A 19093-nucleotide genomic window follows, 5' to 3' on the forward strand; every position below is an offset into this window, starting at 1 on the left:
GCCTACATATTAACCATTCAGAACTCTCTGTTGCTTGGAGCCCAGTTGCCATGTGGATATGCTGCCAGTGTACATCAGTTTGAAATGACATAAGGTTGGGAGGCAGATTGCAGCTTATAGACCTGTTTATCCCTCAATCTCGGTTTCTTATCTCTGACTTATAGGAGCACTCTGACAAATTGATTTGTTTTTGATGAGTTACTTTTCTTCTGTGTTAATCAGAAGCAGATGCCCTTCTGGTTCCGAGCTAACTGAGTTGACAGTTCTTTAATAATTTACAGATTTGCATTCATAACTGTTTTATATTAAAAGGGCACCATCGGCCCTGTAAAATTGTTTGAAGGAGCACTGGAGTTCCACTAAGCACAACACACAGTGACATCGTCCATGATGTGACTCTTCCAGCACATGTCCAATTGCCTTTTGAAAGTTTCTGTGGAATCTGCTTCCAACACCCTTTCAGGGAGTGTGTTCCAGGTCTTAACAGCCCTCTTTGTGAAAAAAATTATCCTCATTTCCCCTTTGGTTACCTACCCACTTGCCAGAGGAAGCAGTTTCTCTCTATTTCCTCTATCAAAACCCCTCATTGTTTTGAATACGTCTATTAGATTTCCCCTTAACCTACCCTGCAACACTTCACACTTACCCGCATTAAATTGCATCGGTCATGTGTCTGCCCATTTCACCAGTCTGTCTATGTCCTCCTGAAATCTGCTACTATTCTGCTCACTATTTACTAAGTTGCTAAATTTTGTATCATCCACAAACTTTGAAATTGTACTCCCTTTACCCAAGTCCAGGTCATTTATATGTAACAAGAAAAGCAATGATCCTAATTCCGACCCCTGGGGGACCCCACTGCAAACTTCTCTCCAGTCAGAAAAACATCCATTCACCACTTCTCTGCCTCCTATCCCTTAGCCAATTCTGTACCCAAGTTACTACCATCCCTTTCATCCCATGTGCTTCTATTTTCTGAATAAGTCTATTATGTGGTACTTTATCAAATATCTTTTGAAAGTCCATATATACAATATCTGCTGCACTACCTTCATCAACCTTCTCTGTTACTTCATCAAAGAACTCGATCAGGTTAGTCAGACACTATTTGCCTTTAACAAATCCGTGCTGGCTGTCCCTTATGAACTCATGCTTCTCCAAGTGAGAATTAATTTTGTCCTGTATTAAGCATAAATAATCGTAACAATCTGAAGCTGCGGGGTGGGGGTGAGGAGAAAAGAGGATTGCAGTGATTTGCTTCACAGTTTGAACTGGCTGTACTCAATATACAAGCAGTCAACCGGACAGAAACACAAACTGACTAGAACAGTCAATGACCTTTAGCTCACCCAGGATTATAATCAATGTTGAGTTGTGCATCATTGTGGCTCTAAACGTCCCTTGAAGCTATTATAAATGATTTTTTAAATTAAATTTCCACACACACTTAAACAGGCAAACTACTATGCAGTCTAGCCATCAAAAAAATACCAAGAACAGTCCTATTTAATTTTGACTCCTCAAAGTGATTCATTCTGTTTTTCAATTGTGCTGCAGTTGTTATCAGAACAGGGTGACTATGAGGAAGCTATGGAGACACTCAGGAGGGCGTTGAAACTTGAACCCAGCACGAAGGTAAATAAATGCTTTAAACCTCAATTTAACCTTTACACATACACACAGAGAAATTAGTATGTGCCGTCAAAGAGGATTAATGATGGCATATTTCAGGGTGCAGTTCTAATACAAACAGAAGATGCTGAGCAGGGATTGAGAAAGTGTATTTGCACAATCAGATTTAATTACGTCAAGGCTCCTGTTACTCCGAGTATTGATGCTTCTTTGCTATCCATTCAACCATACCCTCTTGTGTCTGAAGTAACTAATAAAAATCATTTGACTATCTTGGCTCAAGCATGTAATCTGTACCAAAACATTGCTAAAAGAAATAGTTTGTGAACTTTTGTAACCCTTTGAGTATTTGTAGCTTGCAAAGGACACCTTTTACTCCCATACAGGATCTGCAAATACATCTCACGCAAAAGCAGAATGGTACAGACTTAAAGCAAACTATGAACAAACTAAAGGTGCTGTATCGTTTCCGTTTTGGTTCAATACACCCCCAGCGCTCTTACACAGAGAGAATTACTTGGACTGGCTGTACTCAATATACAAGCAGTCATCCGCAGAGATTTAAAGATTATCCACAGGTCAAATTACCGAGCACTTTAATATGCTCTGAGACTTGTTGCTACAAATACATATTGGAACAAGCAGAGCTAAGAAAACAGACTTGAAACATTAATCTATTATTCTACATTTATATAGGATCATTGTTGAAATAGAAATAGAGAGGAGTTATTACCAGACAGGCCTTTACCAGACATCTCAAATATTGTGCAAGTCTCATCGGGACACTTTGACTGCTTTCTTCATTCTCTGGCAATAATGTCTTAGGCTTATTGTGTTGGCTCTGCAGACTGCCTGGCATCAGGCCTGCTGCGCTCTCCAGTCTGGTTCAGGCATTGAGTTCAGTGCTTCTGCTGAGTTCAGATCAAACTCAACAGGTCCCTCATTTAAACCTGACCCGCCCGGAGGGAATGGGGCAGGCTCAGTTCAGATGCCCAGTTTAAACCCAGCCCAATTCTCTCCATCACTTACACGGTCCCCATCACTTACACAGTCCCCATCGCTTACACAGTCCCCATCGCTTACACAATCCCCATCACTTACACGGTCCACACCACTTAACAGTCTCTGCAACTTACACAGTCCTCATCAATTACACAGTACCCATCACTTACATGGTTCCCATCACTTAAATGGTCCCCATCACTTACACGGTCCCCATCACTAACATGGTCCCCATCACTTACACAGTCCCTATCACTTACACGGTCCCTATCACTTACACAGTCCCTATCACTTACACGGTCCCCAGCACTTACACGGTCCCCAGCACTTACACAGACTCCAACACTTACACAGTTAGCACAACTTACACAGTCCTCACCACTTACATAGTCCCCACCACTTACACAGACCCATCATTTACACAGTCCACAACTCTTACACAGTCCACACCACTTACACAGTCCGCAGCACTTACACAGTCCCCACAACTTACACAGTCCCCATCATTCACACGGTCCCCAACAATTATACAGTCCCCATCACTTACACAGTCCCCATCATTGCCCAGTCTGCACCGCTAACACAGTCCCCACCACTGACACAGTCCTCACCACTTACACTGTCCCCAACACTTATACAGTCCCCATCGCTTACACGGTCCCCATCGCTTACACGGTCCCCATCGCTTACACAGTCCCCATTGCTTACACGGTCCCATCATTTACACAGTCCCCATCGCTTACACAGTCCCCATTGCTTACACGGTCCCATCATTTACACGGTCCCCATCACTTACACAGTCCCCATCACTTACACGGTCCACACCACTTAACAGTCTCTGCAACTTACACAGTCCTCATCAATTACACAGTACCCATCACTTAAACGGTCCCCATCACTTACACAGTCTGCACCACTTACACAGACTCCAACACTTACACAGTCCTCACAACTTACACAGTCCTCACCACTTACACAGACCCATCATTTACACAGTCCACACCACTTACACAGTCCGCAGCACTTACACAGTCCCCATCGCTTACACAGTCCCCATTGCTTACACGGTCCCATCATTTACACAGTCCCCATCGCTTACACAGTCCCCATCATTTACACAGTCCCCATCGCTTACACAGTCCCCATTGCTTACACGGTCCCATCATTTACACGGTCCCCATCACTTACACAGTCCCCATCACTTACACGGTCCACACCACCTAACAGTCTCTGCAACTTACACAGTCCTCACAACTTACACAGTCCTCACCACTTACACAGACCCATCATTTACACAGTCCACAACTCTTACACAGTCCACACCACTTACACAGTCTGCAGCACTTACACGGTCCCCATCATTTACACGGTCCCCATCATTTACACGGTCCCCATCATTTACACGGTCCCCAACACTTGCCCAGTCTGCACCGCTTACACGGTCCCCACCACTTACACGGTCCCCACCACTTACACGGTCCCCATCATTTACACGGTCCACACCGCTTACACGGTCCACACTGCTTACACAGTCCCCATGACTTATACAGTCCCCATCACTTACACAGTCTCCACCCACTTGCACAGGCGCCGCCACTTACACAACCCCAACCACTTATACAGTATCCACCATATATACAGTCCCCATGACTTACACAGTCCCCACCAGGTGCAGGAAGTATCATCAGCCGGAGGAGCTCGAGCTCCGGATTTCAGAGCTTCAGCAGCAGCTGGCGTTACTGCAGAGCATCTGCGAGGCTGAGAACTACGTGGATAGCACATTTCAGGAGGTGGTCACCCCACAGGTTAAGAGAGTGCAGGCAGAGAGGGACTGGATGACCGCCAGACGGACAAGGAGGACCAGGCAGGTAGTGCAGGAGTCCCTCAGTTCTGAATACGGAGGAGGGAGAGGGTTCCTCTGAGGAGTGCAGCACCATGGGTGGCTCAGCTGTACCGGGGCGGTGGGGGGGAGGAGAAAGGTCAGGAGAGCAATAGTGATAGGGGATTCAATAGTTAGGGGAACAGACAGGCGTATCTGCGGCCGCAGATGTAATTCCAGGATGGTAAGTTGCCTCTCTGGTGTCAGGGTCAAGGATGTCACTGAGCGGCTGCTAAGCACTCTGAAGGAGGAGGATGAACAGCTAGAGGTGTTGGTGCATTTCGGTACCAACGACATAGGTAGGAAGAGGGATGAAGTCCTGCAGGAAGAGTTTAGGGAGCTAGGAAAGAGATTAATAAGCAGGACCTCAAGGATAGTAATCTCCGGATTACCCCCAGTGCCACGCATTAAAGAGTATAGAAATAGGAGGATAGGGCAGCGTGGTTGGAGAGATGGTGCAGGTGGAAGGGCTTTAGATTCCTGGGGCATTGGGACCAGTTCTGGGGGAAGTGGGACCTGTACAGGCCAGGCACCTCAACAGAGCTGGGACTAATGTCTTTGCAGGGAGGTTTGCTAGTTCTGTGGGGGAGGCTTTAAATAAATTGGCAGGGGTTTGGGCATCAGGTTGTAGCATTGGAAAAGAGAAACAAGGTACACAAAGGATCGGGAGAGACAGATAGCACTAGAGTAAGAAATAGTACAGTATTAGATGGGATCAGATTAAGAGAGAATACAAGAAGGTCTAAGAAAAAAAGGGGGGGGGGAATGACAGATGTCAGGTTGATAATACAAATGAGAACCAGGCTGAATATAGAAAGTTCAGAGGGGAAGCAAAAAAGGAAGTAATAGGGGCAAAGAGAGAGTATGAGAATAGACTGGCGGCCAACATAAAACGTTTTCTACAGGCATGTAAACAGTAAACGGTTAGTAAGAAGAGGGGTGGGACTGATTAGGGACCAAAAAGGAGATCTACTCATGGAGGCAGAGGGCATGGCTGAGGTACTAAATGAGTACTTTGCATCTGTCTTTACCAAGGAAGAAGATGCTGCCAAAGTCACAGTAAATGAAGATGTAGTTGAGACACTGGATGGGCTAAAAATTGATACTAAAAAGGCTAGCTGTACTTAAGGTAGTTAAGTCACCTGGTCCGGATGGGATGCATCCTAGATGCTGAGGGAAGCAAGGGTTGAAATTGCGGAGGTCCTGGCCATAATCTTCCAATCATCATAGATACGGGGGTGGTGCCAGAGGACTGGAGAATTGCAAATGTTACACCCTTGTTCAAAAAAGGGTGTAAGGATAAACCCAGTAACTACAGGCCAGTCAGTTTAACCTCATTAGTGGGGAAACTTTTAGAAATGATAATCCGGGACAAAATTAACAGTCACTTAGACGAGTGTGGATTAATTAAGGAAAGCCAGCACGGGTTTGTTAAAGGCAAATTGTGTTTAATCAACTTGATTGAGTTTTTTGATGAGGTATCAGAGAGGGTCGATGAGGACAATACGGTTGATGTGGTGTAAATGGACTTCCAAAAGGCATTTGATAAGGTGTCACATAATAGGCTTGTCATTAAGATTGAAGCCCATGAAATAAAAGGGTAGTGGCAGCATAGATACGAAAAGAGTAGTGATGAACGGTTATTTTTCGGACTGGAGGGATGTGTACAGTGGTGTTCCCCAGGGGTCGGTGCTGGGACCATTGCTTTTCTTGATATATATTAATGACTTGGACTTGGGTGTACAGGGCACAATTTCCAAATGTGTAGATTACACAAAACTTAGAAGGGTAGTGAACAGTGAGGAGGATGGTGATGGACTTAAAGAGGATATAGACAGGCTGGTGGAATGGGCGGACACGTGGCAGATGAAATTTAACGCAGAAAAGTGTAAAGTGATACATTTCAGTAGGAAGAATGAGGAGAGGCAATATAAACTAAAGTCTACAATTCTAAAAGGGGTGCAGGAACAGAGAGACCTGAGGGTATATGTGCACAATTCATTGAAGGTGGCAGGGCAGGTTGAGAAAGCGGTTAAGAAAGCATACAGGATCCTGGGCTTTATAAATATAGGCAGAGAGTACAAAAGCAAGGAGATTATGATGAACCTTTATAAAACATTGGTTCGGCCACAACTGGAGTATTGTGTCCAGTTCTGGGCACCGCACTTTAGGAAGGATGTGAAGGCCTTAGCAAGGGTGCAGAAGAAATTTACTAGAATGATTCCAGGGACGAGGGACTTTAGTTACATGGATAGACTGGAGAAGCTGGGGTTGTTCTCCTTAGAGCAGAGAAGGTTGACAGGAAATTTGATCGAGGTATTCAAAATCATGAAGGGTCTGGACAGAGTAGTTAGAGAGAAACTGTTCCCATTGGCGGAAGGGTCAAGAACCAGAGGACATAGATTTGAGGTGATTGGCAAAAGAACCAAAGGTGACATGAGGAAAACTTTTTTACACAGCGAGTGGTGAGGATCTGGAATGCACTGCCCGAGGGGGTGGTGGAGGCAGATTCAATCATGTGTTTCAAAAGGGAACTGGATAAGTACTTGAAAGGAAAAAATTTGCAGGGCTATGGGGATAGGGCGGGGGAGTGGGACTAGCTGGATTGACTTCCGTGCTGTAACCATTCTATGATTCTATGATTCAATAATACAGTCCCACAACATTCACAGTCCCCGCCACTTACACAGTTCTCAACACTTACACAGTCCCCGCCACTTACACAGTCCCACAACATTCACAGTCCCCGCCACTTACACAGTCCCCGCCATTTACACAGTCCCCGCCACTTACACAGTCCCCGCCATTTACACAGTCCCCGCCACTTACACAGTCCCCGCCATTTACACAGTTCTCAACACTTACACAGTCCCCGCCACTTACACAGTCCCACAACATTCACAGTCCCCGCCACTTACACAGTCCCCGCCACTTACACAGTCCCTGCCATTTACACAGTTCTCAACACTTACACAGTCCCCGCCACTTACACAGTCCCACAACATTCACAGTCCCCGCCACTTACACAGTCCCACAACATTCACAGTCCCCGCCACTTACACAGTCCCCGCCACTTACACAGTCCCTGCCATTTACACAGTTCTCAACACTTACACAGTCCCCGCCGCTTACACAGTCCCCGCCACTTACACAGTCCCTGCCATTTACACAGTTCTCAACACTTACACAGTCCCCAACACTTACACAGTCCCCAACACTTACACAGTCCCCGCCATTTACACAGTCCTCAACACTTACACAGTCCCTGCCATTTACACAGTCCCCAACATTTATACAGTCCCCACCACTTACACAGTTCCTGCCATTTATACAGTCCTCATCACTTACACAGTCCCTACTACTTCCATTGCCATAAAAATAAAATATAATGGCACCGCTTACAATGTATTGCTGGCGCCGGCTATTTCAGGTCATTCAATAAGCTTTTCACACCTCCTTAAAGTGCAATTACCTTAATTACTTAATCCTCTCTATTTACCATTTTAAAAGCTCTGCTGATTTCAGGCAAATTGAAATGTTTATTAAATGTCTTTCACTTTGTACAGTTAACTATTCCCCCGGAGCTGAGTGTCTCAGCACTGTTTGTACTGGGGAGTGTGGTGAAACAGTGGCTGTGGGACGAGATTACGTGTATTTACCGGCCAGGCTGCAAGATTTCACTGTGTTTTTCTCCATCATCTGCCAAAGTGCTGTGTTCCCTTCCTCTTTAGGATGTTGATGACTCCAACATGAACAAGGTAGAGCTTGCTGATAGCGAGCAAATCACCTTAACACCAACACGCCTGCTATAAGACTGTGCCTTTAGTGTAAGCTGCAGAGCAATATCAGCACTACAGAGAGCACACAGAGTGGACGGTCAGCATCACCATCTGTAACTTCAGCCGACATTAGCCACGCAATCAGCATGATGCAGTTGGTTAGTTTGCAGTCAGTCATCACCATCAACAGAGATGATTTCTTTGCTGGTCGATAGCTCTCCTTTCAGATCATTGAAGCAAACATTCCGAGTTTATTCGCACTAAATCCCAAAACCCGGTTGCCTTCTCCCAGTGGTCAGGTACCAATATCGTATGGACATGTCAACTCTTCTTCATAAGATTATTCCCTATGCAAACTATGGGTTTTTGTAACTCTGTCAGGGCGTAGACCAGAATCATTGTTAATGTCTTAAGATTGTCCTCCATCCTTCATTGTCACTGGGTCAAAATCCTGGAACTCACTACTTAACAGCACTGTGGGAGCACCTTCTTCACATGGACTGCAGCGGTTCAAGAAGAAGGCTCACCACCACCTTCTCAAGGGCAACTAGAGATGGGCAGTAAATGCTGGCCTTGCCAGTGGCACCCACATCCTGAGAATGAATTTTAAAAATGGGACACCAAACACCAACATTGGGCTTCTCTTAACCACTGTGAAGTTTGTATTCATGGCATGTGGTGAGCTTGCAATCAAGTTTGATTGCACTGAGCACTCTTCTTCTCTTGTCATCTGGTCCAACATCTTCTTTAACAACTCATAGGAACATAGGAACAGGAGTAGGCCATTCAGCCCCTCGTGCCTGCTCTGCCATTTGATAAGATCATGGCTGATCTGTGATCTAACTCCATATACCTGCCTTTGGCCAAAAAGCTATCTATCTCAGATTTAAATTTAGCAATTGAGCTAATATCAATTGCCGTTTGCGGAAGAGAGTTCCAAACTTCTACCATCCTTTGTGTGTAGAAATGTTTTCTAATCTCACTCCTGAAAGGTCTGGCTCTAATTATTAGACTGTGCCCTCTACTCCTAGAATCCCCAACCAGCAGAAATAGTTTCTCTCTATCCACCCTATCCGGTCCCCTTAATATCTTATAAACTTCGATCAGATCACTCCTTAACCTTCTAAACTCAATACAACCCCAATTTGTGTAATCTCTCCTCGTAACTTAACCCTTGAACTCAGGCTGTTTTCTCGTTGCGCAATGCAGGAGTTCCTCAGAGCAGTGTCCTAGGCCCACTATCTTCAGCTCCTTCATCAGAGATGGGGCTGTTCGCTGATGATTACACAGTGTTCAGCTCCATTCACAATTCCTCAGATAATGAAGCAGTCCATGCCCATATGCAACAAGACCTGGACAACCTCCAATCTTGGGCTGATAAGTGGCAAGTAACATTCATGTCAGGCAAGTCGCAGGCAATGGCCATCTGCAACAAGAGAGCACCTAACCACCTCCCCTTGACGTTCAATGGCATTACTAGAACCTAGGGGTCACCACTGACCAGAAATTCAACTGGACCAGCCACTTAAATGCCGTGGCTACTAGAACAGGTGAGAGGCTGGGTATTCTGCGACAGGTGGCTCACTTCCTGACTCCCCAAAGCCTCGCCACCACCTACAAGGCACAAGTCAGGTGTGTGATGGAATACTTACCTGGATGGGTACAGCTGCAACAACACTCAAGGAGCTCGACACCATCTGGGACAAAGCAGTCCGCTTGATCACCAGCTCCCTCCACCACCGGCGCACCATGACTGCAGTATGTACTATCTACAGGATGCACTACAGTCGCCAAGGCTTCTTTGGCAGCGTCTCCCAAACCTGCATCTGCCATCACCTAGAAGGATAAGGGAAGGAGGTGCATGGGAACACCATCACCTCCAAGTTCCTCTCCAAGACACAACGATCCTGACTTGGATATATATCGCCATTCCTTCTGTCACCAAGTAGCAGATTGCTTACTTGTCATAGAGTCATAGAATCATAGAAAGGTTACAGCATGGAAGGAGGCCGTTCGGCCCATCGAGTCCGCACCGGCTCTATGCAAGAGCAATCCAGCTGGTCCCACTCCCTCGTCCTATCCCCGTAACCCTGCAAATTTTTTACTTTTCAAGTACTTGTCCAGTTCCCTTTGGAAGGCCATGATTGAATCTGCCTCCACCACCCCCTCGGGCAGTGCATTCCAGATCCTAACCACTCGCTGTGTAAAAATGTTTTTCCTCATGTCACCTTTGGTTCTTTTGCCAATCACCTTAAATCTGTGTCCTCTGGTTCTTCACCCTTCCGCATTGTGTCTTAAATCCAATCTGCACTATGCAGAGTGTTGTCACCACATGTCTTTACACTGCAAAACAGGGAAAATCTTGATGCAACTCAATTGGGTAGAGCAGTTTGATTCAGGATTTTCCTGTAGAGGTTCAAGAAGAAGGCTCACCACCACCTTCACTAGAGCGAATAATGATGGGCAATAAATGCCAGCCTTGCCAGTGATGCCCACCTCCCAAAGAATGATAAAAAAAACATTGGGCATTGCTTGAGGAAGGGCCTGTTAGGATTTTCTTCTCCATCCTAAGTCCTCATGCTGGGCTCATTCCTGTTGAATTTGTGTGTTGCTCCATGCCCCCCCCTCCCCCTATCACTGTCACCAAGTAGCAGGTTACTTGCTTTTTCCCATGGGCTTGTGTCTTAAATCCAATCTGCAGTGAAGTATCACCAGGGTCTACAATCCTGCACTATGCACAGTGTTGTCAGCACATGTCTTTACACTGGAATACAGGGAAAGTCTTGATGCAACTCAGCTGGGTGGAGCAGACACCACAGGACCCTGGAGGCCTGTCTTAGTAACAAATATTTGCATATTGCCCCTTGCAAGTGCATTATTTGCCAAAATGACAATTCATTATCTGCACATGACGAGAGCCTGAAACATAGTGACAAGAGTCCACAGCCAAGAGGGACAGGAAATAGAACCAGACAATCTCGAGGAGGATTACCGTGCAGAAAAGTAAATTCTGTAAACAACGCGGCAGAATCTCAGACATTAGGCTGCATGTCTCTTAAATTTACAGAATATCCAGACAACACATAGCGAAAAACAATACGTGAATTATAAAGCCAACAATTGACTCAGAGCTCAAATGGCCTCATAAACCACATGAATTCCAAGTCTGATTTTTTTACCCAAAGCTAACTATTCTTGACTATGAATGTGTGATTAGAAATGTTTCTTCCAATATACATTTTTACCTTTGCAGTCTGTGTTTCTGTAGCTATGTCTGGTCATTATCACAGCAATGTGATAATGACCAGATAATCTGTTCCAGTGACGTTGGTTGTTTACAATTGTCAACCCCAGTCCATCACCGGCATCTCCACATCATCTGTAGCTATGGTAACAGGAGGTGGCTGCACTTTCAGTAATCCCAACACCGTTGATTGGCTGTGTAAAAATCATAGTGTCTCTCTGTAATATTGGACCTCAAGCAGTATCTGTAGCAGATGGGATGTGCGATATTACCAAATTATTTTTGGCAGCGAATTACAGGATAATATTGACATGTTTGTATTGTGTTTAACTGCAGGGAGACACCCAGCTCATGAGGTGCAGTCCTGCAGTTGTGTTGTGAAAGTTTCAGTAAGTGGTTATAGAGTGCTACTGGGAGTGGATTAAACTGGGGAATAAGAAAGAAAGAAAGAATTTGCATTTCTATAGCGCTTTTCACAAAGCACTTTACAGTCAATGAAGTTATTACTATTGTAATGTAGGAAACTCAGCAGTCAAATCGTGCACAGCAAGGTCCCACAAACAGCAATGTGATAATGACCAGATAATCTGTTCCAGTGATGTTGGTTGAAGGATAAATATTGGCCAGGACACCGGGGAGAACTCCCCCTACTCTTCTTCCAACTAATGCCACGAGATCTTTTACGTCCACCTAAGAGGGCAGATGGGACCTTGCTTTAATGTCTCATCTGAAAGACAGCACCTCCGACGGTGCAGCACTCCCTCAGTACTACATTGGAGAGTCAGCCTGGATTATGTGTTTAAGTGTCTGGAGCGGGACTTGAACCCACAACCTTCTGACTTGGAGGCGAGAGAGCTACCCACTGAGCCACGGCTGACTATCAATGGTGGATGGTGATCAGGTTCTTAAAGTTTTGGGGGGGGGGGCGCGGAAATAGCATTGTACTCAAATTGAAAAGGCCACACTTAGGTACACAGGAGCCAATCTGGAACAGCTAGAATGTGAAGGAAACAACTGTCTAACATTCTTCTACACCATTTAGCATCAGTGATTGTGGTGCAGTACCGATATCTGGAGACATCTGCCCAGAATTATTAGTTAAGGCTGCCCTCTGCTGGAGATTTTAAAAACTGCTTTTCTACATGATGTGGAGATGCCGGTGATGGACTGGGGTTGACAAATGTAAACAATCTTACAACACCAAGTTATAGTCCAACAATTTTATTTGAAAATCACAAGCTTTCGGAGGCTTCCTCCTTCGTCAGGTGAATGTCAGGAAAGTCAGGATTTCCTGACATTCACCTGACGAAGGAGGAAGCCTCCGAAAGCTTGTGATTTTCAAATAAAATTGTTGGACTATAACTTGGTGTTGTAAGATTGTTTGCTTTTCCACATGTCTCAGGTATAACCCCAGAGCTTGTAAATAGGCCTTGCATTGTCAGAAGTTTGTGTGAAGCAGGAAACTCATATTACCAAATATTACTGTCTGTTACCCAGTCAGCATGTTCACAATAGTAAACATCGCTACTAAAGTATTTTGTTTCATAACAAAAACGATTTATTCCAGTCGTTCTGCACTAAACATAATATTAAACACTCATGGGAACATTAGGAACAGGAGTAGGCCCATTCAGCCCCTCGAGCCTGCTCCACCATTCAATTAGATCACGGCTGATCTGTACCTCAGCTCCATTTTCCCACCTTTGCTCCATATCCCTTGATGTCCTCAATAACAGAATCTTCATAAAAAAAACATTTAGATGACGAGCTTGTGATTGTGTCTGTTCCAAGTTGTTGGTGTAAATGTAAATGACAAGAAAAGACAATTTAACAAAAATCCCAGTCGGCATTAAGAAATTGTGCCCAAGTCAAAACAAAGTGGTGTAAAATGTGGTAAAAGCACATTGTGACAACAGTACAGAGTGTAGCACGAAGAAAGTAAATCATCACTGCATCCCAGATAATAGGGCTACGTGAACCTTGTACATTTTTGTGCTCTTAAGGTTAGTTTCCTTCTCCGTTTCTCCCCATCCTTCTCTTATCTCACAGGCCAACATTTGGCAAAGGCTTGTCCTCAAGGCTTCTATTATCAGCCTTTGAACCAATTACACGTGAGTGACCCTGGGATGGTTCTCCTCCCTGCAAGGATGCGCTTGGCCTTCACTTAATGTGTCTGACCAGGAAATTAACTGTGTGGGGGAGCTGGAGATTCCACACAACCAATGCCATATTGTCCCAGGTGATTGATCCAACACTGAGCTTGGCCATCTCTCTTAGTGAGTCTGGAACACAACAATGACAACGACAGCTTGCATTTTATATAACGCCATTAATGTAGTAAAACGTCCCAAGGTGCTTCACAGGGGCGTAATCAGAGAAAAAAACATGGGTCAGCGAGCACATAAGAAATAGGAGCAGGAGTAGGCCAATCGGCCCCTCGAGCCTGCTCCGCCATTCAATAAGATCATGGCTGATCTGGTCCTAACCTCAAATCTAAAATCATGTCCAATTTCCTGCCCGCTCCCCGTAACCCCTAATTCCCACAGTCGGGGATGCACAAGAGGCCAGAGCTAGAGCCAACTAAAACTGATCCTGTTCAAGAAACTACAGAGAATTTAGTTGGTTTTTATATGCCAATCAATAGTTTTTAATCTTCGTGGAACGAATCAATGATTTATGTCTGTTTCTCTGATCACCTTAGAAAACTGGTGATTTCTTTTGTACAAATGATAGTTAAAAATGTCCAGAATTACACCCAACCAATGTTAATAACTTTTTATTCATCACCAGGCCATTCATGCAGAACTCTCCAAACTAGTTAAGAAACAGACTGGCCAGACAGGGCCCTTGAAGCGAAAAGACACCACGTGCCAGAAACTTGGGGAGAAGCCAGTGGCATTCCTTCCAACCCCACAGGAGTCAGCCCAGGTATGAAGTCTGTCCTACTGTATGCTACCTAAGAGAAATGTAAGGAATCTTACAACACCAGGTTATAGTCCAACAGTTTTATTTGAAAATCACAAGCTTTCGGAGGCTTTCTCCTTCGTCAGGTGAGACCTGACGAAGGAGAAAGCCTCCGAAAGCTTGTGATTTTCAAATAAAACTGTTGGACTATAACCTGGTGTTGTAAGATTCCTTACATTTGTCCACCCCAGTCCATCACCGGCATCTCCACATCATGGCTACCTAAGAGAAAGAAAGAGGACATGTTGAAACATCACTGCTTTCTGCCACTAAACTCCATGTTGTGTTTCAGGTTGTCCCGTGGAAGTGGCTTTTCGGAGCTGCGATGGTGGCCGTTGGTAGTGTGGTGACCATGGTTGTTTTGGCAGCAAGAGGTTGACCATCAGCAGACAGACATGGCCACATAGAGGCCAGTGCACGAGATGTATCCAACCCCGATGAGTTTGTTCTGGAGAAGTCATCATGTATATATTTTCTGATGTCGACATATTTCACAGAAAGAGGAAAAGGTGGAAAGTCAGAGATGTATTTTAAAATAGCCTCCGCACAGAATTTGCTCAGTTAGACAGTAGAAGCTTTTAAACAGCTCCTAAGTTCAGTGCAGAAACCAATTCAGCCGTTTTTTTTAACCAAACTACATTGAAATGCTGTATTGTACACTGTGGTAGCGCAATCATATAATTCACTGTGAACTCTTTTGCTGTATTAAACTGAACGCAGCCTAATTATTATTACCATGTATAGCATACAGCACAGTTCAGATACGACAAACATTTAGAAAAATACCAAGAGGCAAATTTAAAAATGGGGCCAGCTGCACATCTGCCTACATAGAATTACATAGAATGTACAGCACAGAAACAGGCCATTCAGCCCAACAGGTCAATGCTGGTGTTTATGCTTCACACAAGCCTTCTCCCACCCTTCTTCGTCTAACCTCATCAATATATCCTTCTATTCTTTTCTCTCTCATGCATTTATCTTGCTTCCCCTTAAATGCGTCTCTGCTAATCATCTCAACTACTCCTTGTGGTAGCGAGTTCCACATTCTAACCATTCTCTGGGTAAAGACGTTTTTCCTGAATTACCGATTGGATTTATTCGTGACTATCCTATATTTATGGCCCCTAGTTCTGGTCTCCCCCGCAAGTGGAAAGATCTTCTCTACGTCTACCCTATCAAACCCTTTCGTAATCTTAAAGACTTCTATCAGGTCGCCCCTTAATCTTTTCTTTTCTACAGAAAAAAGCCCCAACCTGTTCATTCTTTCCTGATAGGTATAACCTCTCAGTTCTAATATCATCCTAGCAAATCTTTTTTGCACCTTCTCCAGTGCCTCTATATTCTTTTTATGATATAGAGGCCAGAACTGTTCACAGTACTCCAAGTGTGGACTATCCAAGGATCTATACAAGTTTAACATAACTTCCCTGCTTTTCAATTCTATCCCCATAGAAATGAATCCCAGTGCTTGATTTGCTTATTTTTAATGGCCTTATTAACCTGCGATGCTACTTTTAGTGATTTGTGCATCTGTATCCCCAGATCCCTCTTCTCCTCTACCCTATTTAGTCTCTTATTTTCCAAAGAGTATGTGGCCCCCTTATTCTTCCTACCAAAATGTACTACCTCAGACTTATCGAAATGTTGAACCGAGGACCCGTCTGTCCAATCATGTGATGGAAAAGATCCCATGGCACTATTTCGAAGAAGAGCAGGGGAATTTTCCCCGGTATCCTGGCCAACATTTATCTCTCAACCAACATCACTAAAAAAACAGATTATCTGGTCATTATCACATTGCTGTTTGTGGGACCTTGCTGTCCGCAAATTGGCTGCCGCGTTTCCTACATTACAACAGTGACTGCACTTTAAAAAGTACTTCATTGGCTGTAAAGCGCTTTGGGACATCCTGAGGTTGTGAAAGGCACTATATAAATGCAGGTCTTTCTTCTTTCTTTCTATATTGAAATTCCTTCGCCAATTACATGCCCATTCTGCAAGTTTATTAATGTCTTCTTGTATTTTGTCACAGTCCTCCTCAGTATCAACTCTACCCCCCCAATTTCGTGTCGTCCGCAAATTTTGAAATTGTACTTCCAATTCCAGTGTCCAAATCGTTTTGTAAATGGTGAACAGTGGTCCCAGCACTGATCCTTATGGAACACCACTTCCCATCTTTTGCCAGTCTGAATAACTACCTTTTACCCCTACTCACTGTTTTCTGTTTTGTAGCCAGCTTGCTATCCATTCTGCTACCTGTCCCCTGACTCCATATGCTATGGCCTTAGTCATGAGTCTACTATGTGATACCTGATCGAAGGCCTTTTGAAAATCCAAATATATTACATCTACTGCATTACCCTTGTCTACCCTTCCTGTTACTTCTTCAAAGAATTCAATAAGGTTGGTCAAGCATGACCTTCCCCTTTGAAATCCGTGCTGACTATTCTTTATTATATTTTAGGTTTCTAGATGTTTTTCTATTACATTTTTGAGTAAGGATTCCATTATCTTTCCTACCACCGAAGTTAAGCTAATTGGTCTATAGTTTTATCTCCCTTTTTAACATAACAGTCCTGTTCTTTATGTAGCCATGTTTCAGTTATTCCTACAACATCTGGTTCCTTGCTACAGATCATTGCCTCCAGTTCCCCCATTTTATTTTGGATGCTGTGTGCATTGCTGTAGAGGTAATTTAATTCATCTTTAATAGTTGTTCCTTTTATACTTCGGTTTCATAACTGTATTTGTTCCTTGACCATTTATCTTATCTTTATTCCTTACCCTTGTCTGACCTTTACACTCATCTTCTGTTTCTGTTTGGTTATTGCTACCAGATGCCTCCCCCTATCTTGCTAGTTGATCAGATTAAACATTGGAAGTATTGTCATTGGAAATATTTCTGCAAAAATACATAAATACTTTGGGAGTTCTCAGCATTCATGTTCAATGGGACTTTTAATTTATAAATGTGGGCTATTTGCTGCCAGCACAGGCATGCTGGGCCGAATGTCCTCCTTCTGTGCTATAAGATTCTATGATCACATTTCGCTGTGCTGTTTCAAGCAGTTTTCAAATCTTTTCCTTGATTCAACCAAGATGTTCTAATGCAAATAATCCTGGGCAATTGCAGTGATTTTTTTGGGGGTTGCAGAAGGATTTTGTTGACGTGTTGTATGTTTGTACTGTACAGCTCTTTTCCATGCTTTCGATTACACAAGTAATAGAAAGATCAAACCCTGAAATGTCGATTGGCACTCTGCGAGTATAAATTGTGGTATTTTGTATAGATAACTTGATAGTCATTTACTCTGTGGACTTTCTTTCCATTTCGCACTTTAACACATGATCAATGAATGCAAGAAACGTTGGAAAATAAATATGATTTTATCTAACATATGGTATTGCTTTTTGTATCAGGGTATCGAGAACAGGATTCTGCTTATCTGGCTGGGCATTGTTCTTTTTCATTAAGTCTATGAATAGATTAGATAAAAGCTTGATTAACACTAATAAAAACCAACACACAGTCTTATTGCCAGCAAGTTTAAACTGTTAATATTACATTGGATACAGGAGTCAATACTTAGGTAGGTACTTCTTATTTTGGAAAGGCACCATGGTTACTACAGGAGGAACGGGTTTGAGGAACTGAATGGCCTATTCATGTTCCTATCTTTCTATGTTCCTAAGTCGGCACTTCTGACAGTGCTGCACTCCTCCAATACTGCACTGAAGTGTCAGCCTAGATAATGTGCACCTTCCGTCTTCAGATCCCTCCACGTTGAGAATCCTCCAAAATGTTGAGTGCTGGTTACGCCAGGTGCAAGGCCTGAGTTACAACAAGCAGCTCTTCTCCACCAAACTCCGGTGAGTATCTGCGTCTCTGCTGGAATTACCTGCCTTTTACTGCGGTATACTAAAAGCCTGGAGCATGGCTGCTTCCAGCCGGGGCTCTCTCCTGACCGAGATGGCAGGGATTCTGTTGGGGCCGCTCATCCACACCCCCCAACTGTCCGTACTGGGCTTAGGCAGCACGTGGCTAATGAACAGGAAGAGTCCTTGCTGCGAAAGTGACCAGAGTCAGGGACACACTGAATGGCGGTGGAGCAGGGTTGGGTGTTGCCAGAGGCATTAGCTACCTGGATGTCCTGGTGTCACGTCCAGCCTGCAGCCAAGGCCATCCAGGAACTGAGATCCACGTCCGGCCCTGATTCTGTTAAGTATATCGAGGAGGCTAAAGCACATGGAGTGTTTCCGTCCAATCTCAGCCTTTCGGATGGAGCTGATCATCAGTGCGAGATCCTCTGCCTCACGGCCTGAACCATCTCTCGTATATTCCCTCCGTGCCATTTCATTCTGCACGGAGGGATTTCCTGTACAATTTGCTGTTGCACACTTTCCATTTCCTCGCCCTCATCTTCCTTTCGGACACACTTTGGCGTAACGACCTGCCGACCGGCGGAGGTGAGCATCCCCAGTCGGAAGCCCTGTATTGGTGGAATCCTCTCCTGGCTCTGCTGGGGACCTGGGGTAGAGAGTGTTGCAAGGCTTGGCGGTCATTTTATTGGCACCCAGGCCGCTTGCCCA

At 44.4% G+C, this 19093-nt stretch overlaps 1 protein-coding gene across 1 annotated transcript in view; it reads left to right on the plus strand.

Moving 5' to 3' along the window:
• The window catches only part of fkbp16 (FKBP prolyl isomerase 16), a 134767-nt gene extending 116869 nt beyond the window's left edge, over positions 1 to 17898 (plus strand). Inside the window, exons 6-8 of the mRNA XM_067971174.1 lie at positions 1558 to 1635; positions 14327 to 14464; positions 14793 to 17898. Coding sequence (XP_067827275.1) covers positions 1558 to 1635; positions 14327 to 14464; positions 14793 to 14879 — 303 coding nt within the window. The 3' untranslated portion in view covers positions 14880 to 17898. The remainder of the gene's footprint in view (positions 1 to 1557; positions 1636 to 14326; positions 14465 to 14792) is intronic.
• The last annotated feature ends 1195 nt before the right edge of the window (positions 17899 to 19093 follow it).

This window comes from Heptranchias perlo, chromosome 34 (genome assembly GCF_035084215.1).
Source record: "Heptranchias perlo isolate sHepPer1 chromosome 34, sHepPer1.hap1, whole genome shotgun sequence".
NCBI lineage: Eukaryota > Metazoa > Chordata > Chondrichthyes > Hexanchiformes > Hexanchidae > Heptranchias > Heptranchias perlo.